The 19,842-nt window shown below is 38.4% G+C and overlaps 1 protein-coding gene and 1 pseudogene across 14 annotated transcripts in view; both read left to right on the top strand.

The window, feature by feature from the left end:
• The window catches only part of PHTF1 (putative homeodomain transcription factor 1), a 96,895-nt gene that overhangs the window by 27,451 nt on the left and 49,602 nt on the right, over positions 1–19,842 (top strand). For all 14 annotated transcript variants that reach the window (XM_023259000.2, XM_023258999.2, XM_045033311.1 and 11 more), the window contains 5 exons: positions 2,464–2,533; positions 3,237–3,395; positions 15,922–16,078; positions 17,300–17,434; positions 19,594–19,753. In XM_023259000.2, coding sequence (XP_023114768.1) covers positions 2,464–2,533; positions 3,237–3,395; positions 15,922–16,078; positions 17,300–17,434; positions 19,594–19,753 — 681 coding nt within the window. The remainder of the gene's footprint in view (positions 1–2,463; positions 2,534–3,236; positions 3,396–15,921; positions 16,079–17,299; positions 17,435–19,593; positions 19,754–19,842) is intronic.
• LOC102899924 lies at positions 5,430–11,401 on the top strand (annotated as a pseudogene).

Below are 19,842 nucleotides of genomic sequence, written 5' to 3'. Positions count from 1 at the left end.
ATCTATTCCCAAAGCCAAGAGCACACTGTATACACCGTATATTGGCTAACTTGACAATAAATATTATTAAAAAAAAAATTCTGTTGAAGTAAAACGTGTTCAGGAAATATGGATATACTTATATGTATATAACAGACTTTTCGATGTACAGATTGAGGAATTTCCACAAACTGAACATAACCGTGTAACAAGCACTAAGATCAAGAGATGGATAATTAGCAGTACCATAGAAGCTTCCCTCACATACTGTTCCAGTCACTGCTACCAGCAGAGGTAGACCAGTATCCCAACTGCTAGTGCTATAGATTAATTTTACCTTTTTGAACTTTATATAAATGAAATTATACAGTACATACATTTTTTAATCTAATGTGTTCTGTTCAGTGTTATGTTTGTGAGATTCATTCATGTCGTTGTATAATTATAGTTTATTTAGCACAACACTACAATTACCCATTCTGCTATTGATGGGCAACATATGAGTGTTGATGGGTAGTTTCCAATTTGGGGGTCTTACAAATTCTTCTATGAACATTTTATACACATTATTTGGTGAAATACATACACATTTGTCTTGGGTATAAACCTTGAAGTAGAATACTTAGTCCATCAGGTTTTCAGCACCTCATTCTAGTATATAAGGAAACAGCCAATGTTTATTAGATATTTGACTAAATCCCCAAAGTAAAAGAGAGTAGAAAGGAATGAACCCAAAGAGTCAAAATGAAAAATTTAATAGAGAAATTTGAGGAAATTTCTGGAAAGCAGAATAAAAAGACAAAAGAGGTAGAAAATAGAAGAGAAAGTTAAGTCTTGGAAGAAATATGAAAATAAATTATAGGAAAACTTCCTTAAAGCTGAAAGACCTTGATTTCCGTATAGAAGGGATTTTCAGCACAATAGATGTAAAAGACTCCTATCAAGGCACATCATTCTGAAATTTCTGAACACCATGAATAAAGTGGAGATTCAGAGGAAGGAAACAATTCATGCTCAAAGGATCAGGAATCAGAAATGCACTGGAGTTTGCAACAGCAACATTGGAAGCTAGAAAACAGAACAATGTCTTAATTCCTGAAGGAAAATTGTTAACAACCTTGATTTCTACACCTAGTGTAACCTTTAATTAGGTATAAGGGTAGACTGAATTCATTTTCAGACATGTAAGGATTAAAAAAGTTATCTTCTGTGACCCCTTTCTCAGGAAGCATGTGAAGGATGTGCTTCGGGAAGACAGGTGTAGGAGCTAGAGATTCACCGCAGAGGTGAAGGGGGTTGTCAGAGTGCGAGTGAGAAGTCCTGCATTACAGTCAGCTGTGCAGCAGGCCTGGAGAGCAACTAATCTGATTACAACATGAAGATAGAAGGTTCTGGGAAGGGTCTTTCCAAAAAAAAAAAAATTTTTTTTTAAGAAATAAAAGACTTTGATTAATTTTCTGGCATTTGAGTATTTGAAAATGATAAATATTTTAACTGACCATGAATAAAAATATAAAATATGGCTTACAGGGAATATTTCATGATGATCATATTATAACTATTGATTACTGATTTATCAAAAATGAATATAACTATATTGTAAGGATATATGTTTCAGGGGTGGAAGTTAGGATTAGCTATATAAGAGAACTAAATTCTTACATGCTGTATTAGGAATTGGTAAATTATTTTTTGAATCAATAAATGAAATAATGGCAGTGTAAACATATTTAGAAGTATGGAAGTAAATACCAAGAGAAATAGTTAAAAAAAAAAAAAAGGATGAAAGTTATTTGTTTTTGATGAGAGGAGGGGCGGGGGGGGGAGGGTAATGAGGGGGCTGCTATTTTGTACTTACTGATCCTTTGGCACTGTTGGATTTTTTTTTATTTATTTATTAAAAAAAAATTCTTTTTAAAAAAAAAAAAAAAAACCGGGGCGCCTGGGTGGCTCAGTCGGTTAAGCGTCCGACTTTGGCTCAGGTCATGATCTCACTGTCCGTGAGTTCGAGCCCCGGGTAGGGCTCTGTGCTGACAGCTCAGAGCCTGGAGTCTGTTTCGGATTCTGTGTCTCCCTCTCTCTCTGACCCTCCCCCGTTCATGCTCTGTCTCTCCCTGTCTCAAAAATAAATAAAATGTTAAAAATTAAAAAAAAACAAAAAAACCCAAAAAAACCCAAAACATTACTAGGCTCCACACCCAATGTGGGGCTTGAACTTGCGACCTCAAGAGTCACATGCTCTATGCCTGAGCCAGCCAGGTGGCCCTATTGTTGGATCATTTTAAAAAGTGGTAAAAGTATATTTTTTGCATTACTTGATAAACTAAAAACTAAAACATTAATGATAAGTTCTTTTAAGGAACATTAGGATTAAAGTGTCCTCGTTAAAAGGGAGTCAGATATAAAGAAAAAAATGTGAGTTTACCTTTTGTATTTAAAAGAGCTTTTTAGCCTTATCTCTGGTTTTGTTTTGTTTTATTCTAGGGCTTCAAAAACAAACCAAAAAAGATGGGTCACATAAAACCAGACTTGATTGACGTGGACTTAATCAGAGGTGAGTTCCAACTTTGGCTCATTTCTTATGTATATTATTATATTATTTCATAGTGGTGCTAGATATTCTCTTCCCTTTGTGATGGTACTTTAATCTCCAAAAGGAATATTCTTCCCTCATTCAGGCCTTAGGATTTTTTCCCCTTTGCTTTGGTACTGTGTAGCTATATAAATTACATGGTGTCCATAAGGGTAAAAAAGGGATGAACTTGGAAATTGCTGTTATGTAATTGAGAAAAATATACTGTATAACATTCATGTAAGCCTGATTTATTTTGAGCTCCTGTCCTAGTGATAGAGGCAAGGAGTTATATTTAATGAACATCTGAGAGGATTCTTTTTATTTTTTTTCTTATTGTTTTTTTTAAATGTTTTTATTTATTTTTGAGACAGAGAGAGACAGAGCATGAGCAGGGGAGGGGAAGAGAGAGAGGGAGACACAGAATCTGAAGCAGGCTCCAGGCTCTGAGCCGTCAGCACAGAGCCCGACGCGGGGCTTGAACTCACAGACCGTGAGATCATGACCTGAGCCGAAGTCGGACGCTCAACCGACTGAGCCACCCAGGCGCCCCGAGAGGATTCTTTTTAAGTGAACTGGTTATGTGTTGATTTTTACTCTCAGCTGTTTTTAATATAGTGTTACAAGGAAGCATTACTATAGTATATGTAAATGTTTGATGTTTTGTTTTATTGTATATTTAAAGGCTCAACATTTGCCAAAGCCAAACCTGAAATTCCATGGACATCTCTGACTCGAAAGGGGCTTGTTCGAGTTGTCTTTTTCCCGTTGTTCAGCAATTGGTGGATTCAGGTTACCTCTTTAAGAATCTTTGTTTGGCTGCTACTGCTTTACCTCATGCAAGGTAATTGGAGGGGTGGAATAAATTATGACAGGTTTTTTTGTTTTGGTTTGGTTTTTTGCTGCTTTTGCTATTAGATGATGCAGACCTTACTGTTCTTAGTTTTACCCTTCCTTCAAGAGTTTAAAGTACAAAGAAATGAAGGAACGTACACCATTTGGGGGTCATCTTCAATTTATTAGCTCACAGGAGCAAACATGATTGTCTAACTCTCTTCTCTTGAATTTCTTTCTACCCGTCTTGCTGGCCAGGCCTTTTCAATCTTTTCTTCTGTGTGACCTTTGAATATTGGATTACCTCAAGATTGGATCCTGGATTCTCTTCTCTAGGTACTCTTGTCAAGCCCCATTGCTTTAAAATAGCTGATCAACTGGTGATTCTCAAATTTATATCTCCAGGCCAGATCTCTCTGCTGAACTTCAGACTTATAAATCCAACTGCCTGCTTTTAGGCATTTTTGTATAGAGATTTAACAGGTGTCTTGAACCTAATCCTATCCAAAATGGACCTCTGGATTTTTTTTTTTTTTCCATCATAGTCCACGACGCTAGCATCACTTTGCCTAGACCACTGGAATAATGTCTACTCTGAGCCTTCTTTCTACCAACCATTATTTTTACAGCAACTAGACAAATCTTTTACAGTAGAATTCATATCATGTCATTTTCCTGGCTAAAACTCTTGAGAGATTTCTCATTGCCCTTGGAGTAAAAATCCAGACTCCTCACCACGGCTTCAGTGCCCTACGTGGTCTGTTCCCTGCTGACTTCTTAGAGGTCGTGTCTTACTGCTCTCCTCCTTGCTTGCTGTAGGCATACTGGCCCTTTTTCTGTGCTTCATACAGAACTCTGCATTCTGTTTGAAGGCTATCTTTTTTCTCATCTTTAGGATCTGAACTCAGATGGAACTTTCATAGAGAGGGCAGCCCTATCTGTACCTTCTAATTTTTTTTTTTAATTTCTTTTAACGTTTATTTATTTTTGAGACAGAGAGACAGAGCATGAACAGGGGAGGGGCAGAGAGAGAGGGAGACACAGAATCTGAAATGGGCTCCAGGCTCTGAGCTGTCAGCACAGAGCCTGACACAGGGCTCGAACTCACGAACCGTGAGATCATGACCTGAGCCGAAGTCGGACGCTTAACCGACTGAGCCGCCCAGGCACCCCTAATTTTTTTTTTTAATGCTTATTCATTTTTGAGAGAGACGAGTGCAAGGGGGGAGGGCAGAGAGAGAAGGAGACAGAATCTGAAGCAGGCTTCAGGCTCCGAGCTGTCAGCACCAAGCCCGATGTGGGGCTAGAACCCACGAACCTCGAGATCATATTCTTGGACGCTCAACCAACTGAGCCACGGAGGTGCCCCATGTACCTTCTAAATAGTCCTACCATTCCCCAGGAATCTATTTGAATTTCTTTTTATTTTTATTTATTTTTATTTTTTAATGTTTTTATTTATTTTTGAGACAGAGACAGAGCATGAGCAGGGGAGGGGCAGAGAGAGAGAGAGGAAGACACAGAATCCGAAGCAGGCTCCAGGGTCTGAACTGTCAGTACTCACCGAGATCACGACCTGAGCTGAAGTCAGATGCTTAACCGACTGAGCCACCCAGGCGCCCCTCTATTTTAATTTCTGTATTCCACAACTACCTGATGTTGACATTTCTCTTCTACATTCAGGGACCCAGCACATTCTCTTTACCACTATATGGCCACTGCCTACCAGGAATACTTTCTGAAAGGGGACCATGTATATACTATGGTTATACCTAAGCAAAAAAGACATGAATTAGAACAGAGTAGGTGAAGGTTGGGTTAGGGTGGAAGGATTTTGGGGTGATTTTTATTTTATCTGTGTCAGTTTTTTTGAATTAACTTATAGTGGGAAAGATAAATCTGTGAATTTATAGATCTGTAAGTTCAGTTTTCTAAAGTTGTGACAATGCTGTCCAATAGAATTTCGATGATGCTAGAAGTATTCTATGTCTCACTACCCAGTGCAGTAGCTGTTAGTCATGTGTGGTTTTTGTGAGTACTCGCAATGTGGTTAGTGTGACTAAGGAACTGAATTTTAATTTTATTTAATTGTAAATAAATAGCTGTCATTTTAATGGCTGCGTAATATTCCATCATACGAATACACTGTCATTTAAAATGATCATTTTCATGTCTATGTGAGTCTCATGGATTTACCATAAATACTTTTTATAGCTACTTAGTATTCCATTATATAAAAGTATCATAATTTAAATAACTGTTTCCATATTATGAACATTTAGATTATTCCTGGGTTTTTATCCCTATTAATAATGCCATCATGAACAAAATTTTCCATATTTTATATTATTTCCTTAGAATTTATTCTCTGAAATAGAATTAAGAGATTGAAGAATGTAAACATTTTAAGGCTTTTAGTACATAAAATGAAATTGCTGGGGGTACACTTCTTTTTGGAAAGTAGTGGATGAGAGTGCCTGTCTTAGCACAATCTATCATTATTATAATTTAAAAAAATGTTACCTAATTGAATGTACAAAAAAAATTGTGTGTTACTCATATAGTTTGCATTTTTTTGGTTGCTTGTAAAAATGAACTTGTAAATGTTTTTCCACATGTTAGTTATTGAAGAATTTAAATTATATATATATTAATTTTCATATATGCCATGGTCTATTTCTAAACTACATATTCTGCCCCATCAGCTTATCTGGTTATTCTCGTATCTGTACCACATTTCTTTAATTATTATTGTTGTTTAATATGTAGTAACATGGAATAGTATTCCTTTTCAGCATTTCTCAGATGTTTTTACTTGCTTTTTCCAAATAATTTAGAATTATTTTATCCTAATCAAAACGAAAAACTAATTTGGAATTAGACTGTAACTTCCCCCTTCCCATGAAGATTTTGATATATTTAGGGGGAATGGGGAGAAAATTGATATATTTCACCTTTTAATCAAGTCTTCTGTTACATCTCTATTTATTAAAGCTTTGTAGGATTTTTAGTTCTTAGATCTTCCTAAAGTTTTTTTTTTTTAATTTATTTTTTTTTAACGTTTATTTATTTTTGAGACAGAGAGAGACAGAGCATGAACGGGGGAGGGTCAGAGAGAGAGGGAGACACAGAATCTGAAACAGGCTCCAGGCTCTGAGCTGTCAGCACAGAGCCCAACGCGGGGCTCTAACTCACATACCGCGAGATCGTGACCTGAGCTGAAGTCGGCCGCTTAACAGACTGAGCCACCCAGGCGCCCCTTCCTAAAGTTTTTTAGGAAGATTTTTTAATCCAGTAAAATATATATAACATATACTTTACCATCTTCACCGTTTTTACATATACAGTCGGTGGCATTAAGTCCATTTACATTGTTAGGCAACCATCACTGCCGTCCATCTCCAGAACTTTTTTCATCTTTCCAAACTGAGACATAGAACAAGAATTCCCCAATTCCTCCCCTCTTGGGCTCCGGGCAACCATTCTACTTTCTCTCTGAACTCTACTTTCACAGTTCCTCTGTGACTACCTAGAGTAGTCTCGGTACCTCATGTAAGTAGAACATTGCAGTATTTGTCCTCTTGAGCCTGGCTTATTTCACTTAGCATAATGTTTTCAAGGTTCATCCATATGTAGCACATGTATTTCCTTCCTTTTGAAGGGTAAGTAAGAATCCATTATGTGTATATCCCATATTTCATTTAAATATTCATCCATTAGGGGCGCCTGGGTGGCGCAGTCGGTTAAGCGTCCGACTTCAGCCAGGTCACGATCTCGCGGTCTGTGAGTTCGAGCCCCGCGTCAGGCTCTGGGCTGATGGCTCGGAGCCTGGAGCCTGTTTCTGATTCTGTGTCTCCCTCTCTCTCTGCCCCTCCCCCGTTCATGCTCTGTCTCTCTCTGTCCCAAAAATAAATAAACGTTGAAAAAAAAAAATTAAAAAAAAAAAAATATTCATCCATCAATGGACACTGGGTACTTCTACATTAAAGTAAAATATTTATGTGTTTATTTTTGTTGTTGCTGCTGCAGATATGATACTTTTTATTTTATAAATTTCAACTGGTTAGTGCTGTTACATTTGAAGGCTATTTAGGTTTAAAATTGTTATAACCGGCCTCTTTATTAAACTGTCATTAATTTGAATAGTTTTTCAGTGCTCCTCTCAGAATTTCTTATTATACAACCATGTTTTTGGCAAATAATGAAAATCTGGTCTCATTTTTCATGCATTTCATTTACTATTATTAGTTAACATTTTCAGAGCAGCGTTTAGGTGATAACAGTAAGAATGGTCATCCTTGTTTTGGTCTTGATTCAGAATGTCTTCATTAGTATGATGTGTGTTCACTTACTCTTTAGTATTATAAGGGACATATTTTTATATTTCTGTAATTTCAGAAGAGATTGGCATTTAAGGTTAATTACAAATCAGGAAAAAATGTTAATTTTTGTGGAATGCTTTTTCACTATAGGAATTGGCCAAACTCAGTGGTTAAAGGTACAGTCCTTCACAAGACTGTCCTCACTTCAGACACCAGCCTCACTTTGGGAGTCCCCAGTGCTACCCTAACTTCTGACCCCCGGGCTACAGTTTTGAGGGTCCCCCACTCATTCCTGCATGTTTGATAATTCACTCCCAGAACTCAGGAAGGTGTTATACTTACAATTACAGTTTTGTAATATTAAGAGTATATTATTATACAAATTAGAAGAGATGCATAGTGTGAGAGGATTCAAAACAGGAAGTTTTCATCATCAGGGATATGGTACCCATTCTGCCATGATGGGTAGCAAAGCTGACAGACTAGTGTCGATCAGGGATGCTCACCCAAGCTTTGGTATCCATAATTTTTATTGGGGCTTTATTATGTAGGTATAACTGATTGAGTAATTGATCAAGTAGCCAACTCAGTCTTCAGCCTTTGTTCCCTCCCCACCCCTTCCCAGAGGTCAGGCTGATACAATGTGCCTCAGAGCCTCAACCCTCTAATCACATGGTTGGTCTTTCTGGCATGGCTACCCCATCTGCAGTCACCTCATTGGCGTAAACTATCAGGTATGGTCCAAGGGGCCCACTGTGAATAACCAAGGTACTTCCATCACTTGAAAAATTCCAGGGATTTAGAGGTTACCTCCCAGGAATCAGGGACAAAGGCCTTTTACATAATTGTCAGTTGAGATGATTTGTGTATATATAACCCAAATTATGTTATTAAATTATTGGATTAGATCAGTTCAGTAAACAAACATGTAAGTGCCTACGATGTGTGCACAAGTAGTGTTCTGTCTGGGCTCTGAGATACATTTTTCGCTCCAGCATAAACCCTGCATGGTCTTGGTGAATTATTCTTTGTTTTATTGTCAAATTTACTTTGATAGTATTTCAGTTATTCATTCAACAGATAATAAGTGCCTCTTATGTGCTGCATACTGATCTAGCTATAGCAGTGAACCCAAGAGACAAAAAAATCCCTTCATTCATGGTGCCTGCTTTTTAGTAGTAAATTTATATCCATATTCATAAGCCAGCAAGATCTGTAGTTTATTGTTTTGGTGCTGTCATTTTTATGTTTGGGTGATAGGCGGTTGGAGCATGAAATGAATTTGGTAGCTTTTTCTCCACATAGGAATAGTTTATATAGCACAAGAATTATCTTTTTTTTTTTTAATGTTTATTTATTTATTTTTGAGAAAGGGAGTGAGAGAGAGCGTGAGCAGAGGAGGGGCAGAGACAGAGAGGGAGACAGAGAATCCCAAGCAGACTATGCACTGTACACATAGAGCCTGATGGCGGTGCTCAAACTCACAAACCATGAGATCGTGACCTGAGCCAAAATCAAGAGTCAGACACTTAGCTGACTGACCTACCCTGGTGCTCTATTTTAATTAATTATTTTTTTATTTGAGAGAGAGAGAGAGAGAGCAAGCATGCACAAGGGGGGAGAGGGGTGGAGGGAGGGAGGGAGGGAGGCAGAGAGAGAGAGAGAGAGAGAGAGAGAGAGAGAGAGAGAGAGAGAGAGAGAGAAAATATCTTAAGCAGGCTCCATGCTCAGCACAGAGCCGATGTGGGACTTGATCTCATGACCCTGGGATGGTGACCCGAGTCAAAATCAAGAGTGGGATGCTCGGGGCGCCTGGGTTAAGCGTCTGACTTCAGCCAGGTCACGATCTCGCGGTCCGTGAGTTCGAGCCCCGCGTCGGGCTCTGGGCTGATGGCTCAGAGCCTGGAGCCTGCTTCCGATTCTGTGTCTCCCTCTCTCTCTGCCTCTCCCCCGTTCATGCTCTGTCTCTCTCTGTCCCAAAAATAAATAAACGTTGAAAAAAAAAAATTAAAAAAAAAAAAGAAAGAGTGGGATGCTGAACTGACTAAGCCACATAGGCGCATCTAAGAATTATTTTACATGAAAGTCTGAAAGAACTCACCTATTAAATTGTATCTGGAATATTTTGGGTGTAGTTTTTGATATTTTTCTGTTTCTTTCACCATCTGTTTCTTTGGACAGTTCATATTGCATAGAGCAGTTCATAGCATAGTAATTAAGAGTAAGGACTCGAGCCCAGTTGGCTGGGTTCAGATCCCAGCTTTGCTAATTGCTACCTGTATAATTGTGGGAAATTATTAGAAAATACTGATCCTCAGAGCAGAACAGCACTTCGTAAGGTATGTGTCACACAGCATCTAGCTATTTCTTGGTAGAAAGCCTTTTGGAATATCCAGATTATTGTCAGAAAGGCAAATCCTTCAAACACATCATTCTCTTTCTCTGTGACCTGAGACTTCAGGTTTTCACTCAGCTGATGTGTTGGTGGATCGTATTGTCGGAAGTTATGTGCTTTTACCTTGTACTTTTAAAATTGATAGGTTTTTGGCTGCCACCTGGAGCGGGGGGGGCAGAGAGCACGGGGTGGGTGGCAGCGGTGCTGGTGGTGACTCCGCCACAGAGCAGGAGGGCCAGGGCAACATGCTCACTCTGTCCCCGGTGAGCAGCATGTGCAGGGAAGGCGCTTAGGGTGGCAACTGTGGCCGGGGCTGCGGTGTCCCCTGAGTGGCAGTGACAGCCTTGGCAGTGCTCCCCAGCAAAAGCCGGTTCCTTTCCTGTTGGGGAGCGTGGGGCTGGGGCCCAGGGGACCCTGGGCCACAGAGAGCAGGAAGAGGATGGACTGCCCGGCCCTCCCCCCCACCCCAGGGAAGAAGGAGGAAGTGATCCGAAAATCTGGACTCAGTGCCAGCAAGATTGATGTCAACTAGTTCAGTCCAAGTGGTAAGAAGTTCAGAAGCAAACCTCGGTTGGCAAGGTACCTGGGAAATGTTGACCTCCGCAGTTTTGACTTCAGAACTGGAAAGATGATCCCTGGTAAATTACAGAAGAATGAACAGAGACTGTGGAATGATTCTCTCAATCAAAATAAATTGTATATTGTGTCGCCTTTATGCTCTAGCTGTGCTGGACTACTCCTAATACTTCACCATGGCATGTGCTTTCAAGATTCTGCTTGCTCAGGTGCTATTTCCTCTGCTTGGAATGTGCTTCCCCCCTTCCTCTCCATCTGGTAGACTCCTACTCATCCAACGCCCAGCTCCGTTGTCTCCACCTCTGTAAAGCCTGCTCCTGCGTTCATCAGGCAGAACCAGCCCCTTCTTCCATAATGCCTCCCTGGTGCTTTGCCATTGTATTTATGATTGTTTGCTTCAACTAGACCCTGAACTCCATAAGGGCAGGGACTGTCCTTCCTTCCTTCCTTCCTTCCTTCCTTCCTTCCTTCCTTCCTTCCTTCCTTCCTTCCTTCCTTCCTTCCCTAGCACATAGTAAGTGCTTAATGTTTGCTTCATGTTTGTTGATTTAATATCCACCTTGTTCCAGAAATGTATAGTGCTCATAAATATTGAATACAAGCAGCAAGGGAAAGAGGAAGAAGGGAAGACAGATCAGGTTTGCAGCAGACCTGACCACAGAAACTCTGCGGGCCAGAAAGGAGTGGCAGGATATATTCAACGTGCTGAATCAGAAAAATATGCAGCCAAGAGTTCTTTATCCAGCAAGGCTGTCATTCAAAATGGAAGGAGAGATAAAGAGTTTCTCAGACAAACAAAAACTAAAGGAGTTTGTGAGCACTAAACCATCCCTGCAAGAAATTTTAAGTTGGACTCTTTGAGTGGAGAAAAGATGAAACAAAACAAAAAAGACCAAAAGCAACAAAGATTAGAAAGGACCAGAGAACATTACCAGAAACTCCAATTCTACAGGCAACACAATAGCACTAAATTCATCTTTCAGTACTCACTCTAAATGTCAATGGACTAAATGCTCCAATCAAAAGACATAGGGTATCAGGATGGGTAAGAAAACAAGCCCCATCTGTATGCTGCTTACAAGAGACCCATTTTAGACCTAAAGATATCTACAGATTGAAAGTAGGGGATAGAGAACCATCTATCATGCTAATGGTCGCCAAAAGAAAGCCAGAGTAACCATACTTATATCAGACGAACTAGATTTTAAAATAAAGACTGCAATAAGAGATGAAGAAGGGCATTATATCAAAATTAAGGGGTCTATCCACTAAGAAGATCTAACAATTGTAAATATTTATGTCCTCAACAAGGAAGCACCCAAATATATAAATCAATCACAAACATAAACTCATTAATAATAACACCATGATAGTAGGGGACTTCAACACCCCACTTACAGCAATGGACAGACCATCTAAGCAGAAAATCAACAAGGAATCAATGGCTTTGAATGATACATTGGACTGGATGGACTTAACATATATTCAGAACATTTCATCCTAAAGCAGGAGAATACACATCCTTCTCTAGTGCATATGGAAAATTCTCCAGACTAGATCACATAGGGGGATACAAATTGGCTCTCGGCAACTACAAAAAGATTGAGATCATACCTTGCATATTTTCCTACCACAACACTATGAAACTCGAAATCTATCACAGGAAAAAACTTGGAAAGACCATGAATACTTGGAGATTAAGGAACATACTACTAAAGAATAAATGGGTTAACCAAGAAATTAAAGAGAAGATGAAAAAAATACATGGAAGCCATTGAAAATGAAAACACGACAGCCCAAAACCTCTGGGATGCAGCAAAGGCAGTCATAGGAGGGAAGTATATAGCAATCCAGACCTTCCTAAAGAAGGAAGAAAGGTCTCAAATAACAACCTAACCTTACACCTTAAAGAGCTGGAAAAAGAACAGCAAAGAGAGCCCAAAACCAGCAGAAATGGGAAATAATAAATATGAGAGAGGAGGGCTCACAGGCAACCCTGCAGAAATACAAACAATAATAAGAGAATATTATGAGCAATTATATGCCAATAATTTGGGGAATCTGGAAGAAATGGACAAATTCCTAGAAACATAAACTACCAAAACTGAAACAGGAAGAAATAGAAAATTTGAACAGAGCCATAACCAGTAAAGAAATTGATTCAGTAATCAAAAATCTCCCAACAAACAAGAGTCCAAGGCTGGATGGCTTTCCAGGGAAATTCTACCAAACATTTAAAGAAGAGTTAACACCTATTCTTCTGAAACTGTTCCAAAAAATAGAAATGGAAGGGAATCTTCCAAACTCATTCTATGAGGTCAGCATTACCTTGATTCTGAAAACAAAGACCCCACTAAAAAGGAGAACTATAGACCAATTTCTCTAATGAACATGGATGCAAAAATTCTGAACAAGATACTAGCCAACCAGATCCAACAACACATTAAAAGAATTATTCACCACGATCAAGTGGGATTTATTCCTGGGATGCAGGGCTAGTTCACTAGTTCAATATCTGCAAGTCAATCATTGTGATATATCACATTAATACCAGAAAGGATAAGAACCACATGATCCTCTCAATAGATGCAGAGAAAGCATTTGACAAAATATAGCATCCTTTCTTGATAAAAACCCTCAAGAAAGTAGGGATAGAAGGATCAGACCTCAAGATCATAAAAGCCATATACGACAGACCCACCTCTAATATCATCTTTAATGGGGAAAAACTGAGACTTTTCCCCCTAAGGTCAGGAAAGAGACACGGATGTCCACTGTCGCCACTGTTATTCAACATAGTGCTGGAAGTCCTAGCCTCAGTAATTAGACAACACAAAGAAATAAAAGGCATCTAAATCAGCAAGGAGGAAGTCAAACTGTCACTCTTCAGAGATGACATGATCATCTATGTGGAAAACCCAAAAGACTCCACCAAAAAACTGCTAGAACTGATCCATGAATTCAGCAAAGTCACAGGATATAAAATCAATGTACAGAAATAGGTTGCATTTCTATACACTAATAATGAAACAGCAGAAGGAGAAATGCAAGAATTGATCCCATTTACAATTGCACTAAAACCCATAAAATATATAAGAATAAACCTAATCAAAGAGGTGAAAACACTGAAAACTATAGAAAGCTTATGAAAGAAATTGAAGAACCCCTCCCCCCCCCCCCACACACAATGGAAAAACATTCCATGCTCATGTATTGGAAGAACAAATGTTGCTAAAATGTCAATATTGCCCAAAGCAATCTACATATTCAATTCAATTCCTATCAAAATAACATGAGCATTCTTCACAGAGCTAAAACAAACAATCCTAAAATTTGTATGGCACCAGAAAAGACCCCAAATACCAAAGCAATCCTGAAAAAGAAAACCAAAGCTGGAGGCATCACAATTCTGGACTTCAAGCTGTATTACAAAGCTATAATCATCAAGACAGTATGGTACTGGCACAAAAACAGACACATAGATCAATGGAACAGGTAAAGACCCAGAAACAGACCCATATTTATATGGTGAACCAATCCATGACAAAGGTAGAAAGCATATACAATGGAAAAAGTCTCTTCAGCAAATGGCACTGGGAAAACTGGACAGCATGAAAGCTCTTTGTGCAGAAGAATGAAACCGGACCACTTTCTTACACCATACACATAAATAAATTCAAAATGAATGAAAGACCTAAACATAAGACAGGAAGCCATCAAAATCCTAGAGGAGAAAACAGACAACAGGCTCTTTGACTTCAGCCACAGTAACTTCTTACTTGACATGTGTCCAGAGCCAAGGGAAACAAAAGCAAAAATGAACTATTGGGACCTCATCAAGATAAAAAGCTTCTGGACAGGAAAGGAAACAATCAGCAAAACTAAAAGGCAACCAATGGAATGGAGAAGATAGTTGCAAATGAAATATCAGATAAAGGGTTAGTATCCAAAATCTATTAAGAACTAATAAACTCAACACTCAGAAACCAAATAATCCAGTGAAGAAATGAAGACATGAATAGACGCTTTTCCAAAGAAGGCATCCAGATGGCTGACAGACACATGAAAAAATGTTCCACATCACTCACCATCAGGGAAATACAAATCAAAACCACACTGAGATACCACCTCACACCAGTCAGAGTGGCTAAAATTAACAACTTAGGCAACAACAGATGTTGGTGTGGATGTGGAGAAAGAGGAACTCTTTTGCACTGCTGGTGGGAACAAACTGGTGCAGCCACTCTGTAAAAGAGTATGGAGGTTCCTCAAAAAATTAAAAATAAAACTACCCTATGACCCAGCAATTGCACTACTAGGTATTTATCCAAGGGATATAGGAGTGCTGATTCAAAGGGGCACATGCACCCCAATATTAGCACTATTGACAATAGCCAAAGTATGGAAAGAGCCCACATATCCATCGACTGATGAATGGATAAAGAAGATGTGGTGTGTGTGTATGTATATATATGTGTATATACACACAATCGAATATTACTCAGTGATCAAAAAGAATGAAATCTTGCCATCTGCAATAACATGGATGGAACTAGAGTGTATTACGCTAAGTGAAGTAAGAGAAAGATAAATACCATATGACTTCACTCACGTGGAATTTAAGATACAAAACAGATGAACATAAAGGAAGAGAAGCAAACATATAAAAACAGAGAGGGAGACAAACCATAAGAGACTCTTTTTTTTTTTAATTTTTTTTTAATGTTTATTTATTTTTGAGACAGAGAGAGAGATATAGCATGAACAGGGGAGGGCCAGAGAAAGGGAGACACAGAATCTGAAGCAGGCCGCAGGCTCCGAGCTGTCAGCACAGAGCCTGACGCGGGGCTTGAACTCACGGACTGTGAGATCATGACCTGAGCCGAAGTCGGCCGCTCAACCGACTGAGCCACCCAGGCGCCCCCATAAGAGACTCTTAAATACAGAGAACAAACTGAGGATAGCTGGTGGGGTGTCGGGCAGGGGGATGGGCTGAATGGGCAAGGGGCATTAAGGAGGACACTTGTTGGGATGAGCACTGGGTGTTTACATGTAAGAGATGAATCACTAAATTCTATTCCTGAAATCATTATTACCCTATATGTTAACTAACTTGGATGTAAATTTACAAAAACAAAAAAATTAAATTGGCAGATTTTTGTAGCAATAGTTTGTACAATTGCTAAGATTAGGCATAAAGAATGAGCTGTGATGTTTTACATTTTGAAACCTCTTCTTTTCAGTTATAGCACTCGTGTTATATTTTATGATGCCTATTGTGAATGTAAGCGAAGTACTTGGACCCTTGTGCCTTATGTTACTCATGGGAACTGTCCACTGTCAAATTGTGTCTACTCAGATAACAAGGCCATCGGGAAACAATGGAAATCGGAGAAGAAGGTAAGATAAGAAATTGCACTTGTAGTTGTGTTTTCTGAGAGAGGCACTGAACAGACTTAGAAAATCTTTGATGAAATTAATAAAAAATCTTCTGGTTTACAATTTTTTTAAAATTATTTTTTGGCTTAAAAAAAAAAAAGAATGCTTTTCTTTTCGTTCTTCTTCCAGATGCTAAGAAACCTTGTCATGACCTATTTAATCCCAGGTGGGATTTTGTCATTCAGTAAAGTTGTTTAAAAGGAAAAATTTGATACTGCAATAGTTATACTCTTAAAATTTACTTCAGTGATTTTGAAAAAAAAATTGACATTCAGTCTCAATCAAAATTTGGTGAAAATTCACTATGTAAACAAGGATGTTAGTACATTGGGCTAGTGCTAGTAAAATTTGTACTTTTTTCCAGTTGTATGTAAAGAATGGTTTTCTAAGTGCTCTAACCTTTTAACAGAGATTAATTTCTCTTTTCTATACATTGAATTCACTTTGTTTTTATTGGTTATATGCCATCTGTGAGTTTTGGAACTGTTATAAAGGCTTTTAAGGTAAATGTTAGGTATATTACCTTCCAAAAGTTACATTATCTTTTCTCAGAATATCTGTAAATTTTTGTTTTCCTAAGCAATTACCAAATAAGATTTTTTTTTCATTTGGTGCAATGAATTTGAACATATTTATTCTTATTTTTGAATGTTATTTTCAAGCCATTTTTTTTTCAAAGAGAGGATTCCTTGCAATTAATGATTTCTAAGGAAATCCCGTGGTGTATCTTGGTGATTTAGATATGTATTTTAACTGCTTAGGGTATCAATACAAAGTGATCAATTGCTGTTATTTTGTGTTCTCTGATTAAATGTGTCAGATGGATAGATTTCTGACATCCATATTTAAAGGCATTGTTCTTTGTGCTAGTGGTGTTGAATGTACATGGAAAGACTCTTGGTCATACACGTGAAAAATTTTTTTCTAGTAATATTTTTGATATCAGTTCAATTTCTTTAAATATTAAACAAAATGATAGCATAGGACTTTGGTTTGGAACCTGGTTTTGCCCTTAAGTCAGAAACATTCTTGCATGATTTTATCCTCATTACAAGAGTTCACTATACTTAATTTCAGGTAGTAACCCATTGCTATCATTTTCTGTAGGGATATTTTGGGTAGAAACATACAAGTTCTTGAATAATCTGAAGTTGTTGAAATACTTTTTTTTTTTTTTTGTAGAAAATTACGAAAAACTGTAAATGGTGACGGGAGCCGAGAAAATGGAAATAACTCCTCTGATAAAGTCAGAGGAGTAGAAACTTTGGAATCTATACCCTTTATTGGTGGATTTTGGGACAGTCTCTTTGGCAACAGGTGAGAAGGCTTATGTTGGAATTTTTACTTGATTTTGTATTCACATTAGTGTTAACATAGTATATTATCTGATTGGGAGTATAGTGTAAGCATATTATAATTGTGGTATGATTTTTAAGGATTCTAGAAGGATTTGTTTACTCCAGGTGTCCCCACTGTCATGTTACCCATAAGTCCAGTATTCTACCATAAAAGTTCATTCTGTTTGATTTTTAACAGAATTATAGACCACAAGATTATAGAAATATAAATACTTGGAAAGGGTAAATACTTTAAGCCGTATCAGCTGACAGCTTGAGGGGAAAAAAAGAATTTTAAAAAAATCAGATATTTTTCAGTGTGGAAGCTGATACCTCTTTAGAAATGGGATGCAGGAGGCTGGTGTTGATGGGCTATAGGACAGAAAGGGAAGTGGATCCAAAACATATTCTATCTTCTTCATGATTTTGCAGGTCAGGACAACATTAGTATGACTTGAAGAAATACTTATTTTGTCATATATTAATGATTATGACTCAAAAACAAAGTTCTTTTGCAGTTCCTTTGTTTTTTTTTTAAACGTTTATTTATTTTTCAGAGAGAGACACACATACAGAGTGTGGGTAGGGGAAGGGCAGAGAGGGAGACACAGAATCCGAAGCAGGCTCCAGGCTCTGAGCTGTCAGCACAGAGCCCGATGCAGGGCTCGAACTCATGGACCATGAGATCATGACCTGAGCCAAAGTCGGACACTTAACTGACTGAGCCATCCAGGTGCCCCTTGCGGTTCCTTTTTTTGAAGATGAAGTACACATTTCCCCCACTTTCCGAAAGCAGAGTGTTCTTTGAAACCTTTCATGGGTCAAAATGGAATAAAGTGAAGAAGCAATTACCATTAATTTCTGCAGAAAAACTTTTGAGCCTTCTCAGACCCCCCCCCCCCCCAAATAGCCTCTCTTAGGCTTTTCTGATACCTTAGGACACATCTTGCTAGTGGATTGAGATGAAGCACAGATGCTCACAGACACAGTTCGAAGCTCTGGCGGCTTGATGCTGAGATGCTGAGTGTAGTTCCCAGGGACGGGGCCCTCAGGGGCCACTCTTGCGGCTGGCCGGCAGCTTGTAGGCGCGCTGCTCCCATAATGGCTTGCGGTGAAACAAATACTGAGTGCTAGTTTCACTTTACGCCTTTGTTCACAAAAGCAAAAATCCTCCTCAGGTTTCTTTTGGTTAACACAACAGGTGTTAATGTAAGTCTTCCATAAAAGCTAAGTGGCACAATGTGGACTGTAGAAAAGCGGGGGGACGCTTGTATATTCCCCTACTTTGCTAAAGACAGGTTACACTCTTCAGTTGAAGTGTTGGGTTCTTTGTGTTGAACATTGTGCTGGGCACTGGGCATCCCCTTTCTCAGTGATTTTATTGTCTAAATAGGAAGATACGAGTATGATACAGTCACAGCAATGTAAAAATACTATAAGTGATTACGTGCTGACGAAAGGCCACGTAGTTGAGCAGACAGAGTAATTCAGGGGTGAAGTAATCAGCAAGAGTCATGAAGGAGCCAAGAATTGTGGGGCTTTGAGGGACAGGTGAGGGGAAGACATTCTAGGAAGTGGCATAAACGGGTGATGTGAGGTAGGCATTGGCACTGTGTTTGAGAGGGAAAGTGGAGAAGACTGAAGCTACCTGCTTGCAAAACTGAAAAGAGGAGGCTTACTCTCAAAATTAATTGTGATGAGTCTTTGGAGACTAGTGATACCTGTATTCTGGCTTCCTACACCCTTAGGCAAGCTAGAAGCCTGAAAAATAGGATTTCTGCATTTTCTTGATTTCCAGAATAATACACAGTTGGCCTGTGGTTAAAGGTACCTGTTGACTAGAAGCCTTACTAATAACATAGTTAATAAGCATATATTGTGTGTGTTGTATGTATTATATACTGTATTCTTACAATAAAGTAAGGTAAAGAAAAAGTAATGTTATTAAGAAAATGATAAGGAAGAGAAAATACATTTATAATACTGTACTGTATTTTTTGAAAAGTCCATGAATAAGTGGAACCTGTAGTTTAAACCTGTGTTGTTCAAGGGTCAGGTGTATTAACATTCTTCAGAAGAAAGTGATTTCATGAAAGATAGTTCATGCTAGTAATCTTTGTTTTCCTTTTCTAAAATTAGGATTAAAAGAGTGAAATTAATATGTAACAAAGGAACTGAAACTGATAATGACCCAAGTTGTCTGCATCCTATCATTAAGAAGAGACAATGTCGACCAGAGATTAGAATGTGGCAAACAAAAGAGAAAGCAAAATTTTCAGATGGAGAAAAGTGCCATAGGGTAAGATTTAGATGAGTATATATAGCAAAATCTTTTCTTTCCTGCATAAAATGTTCCTATTCTTAGACTCTGCTAGAGGTATCAAATAG

The sequence above is a fragment of the Felis catus genome, chromosome C1 (genome assembly GCF_018350175.1).
Source record: "Felis catus isolate Fca126 chromosome C1, F.catus_Fca126_mat1.0, whole genome shotgun sequence".
Taxonomy (NCBI): Eukaryota; Metazoa; Chordata; class Mammalia; order Carnivora; family Felidae; genus Felis; species Felis catus.
Note: the sequence above shows the minus strand (reverse complement) of the source record. Positions and strands in the feature narration are given on the sequence as shown.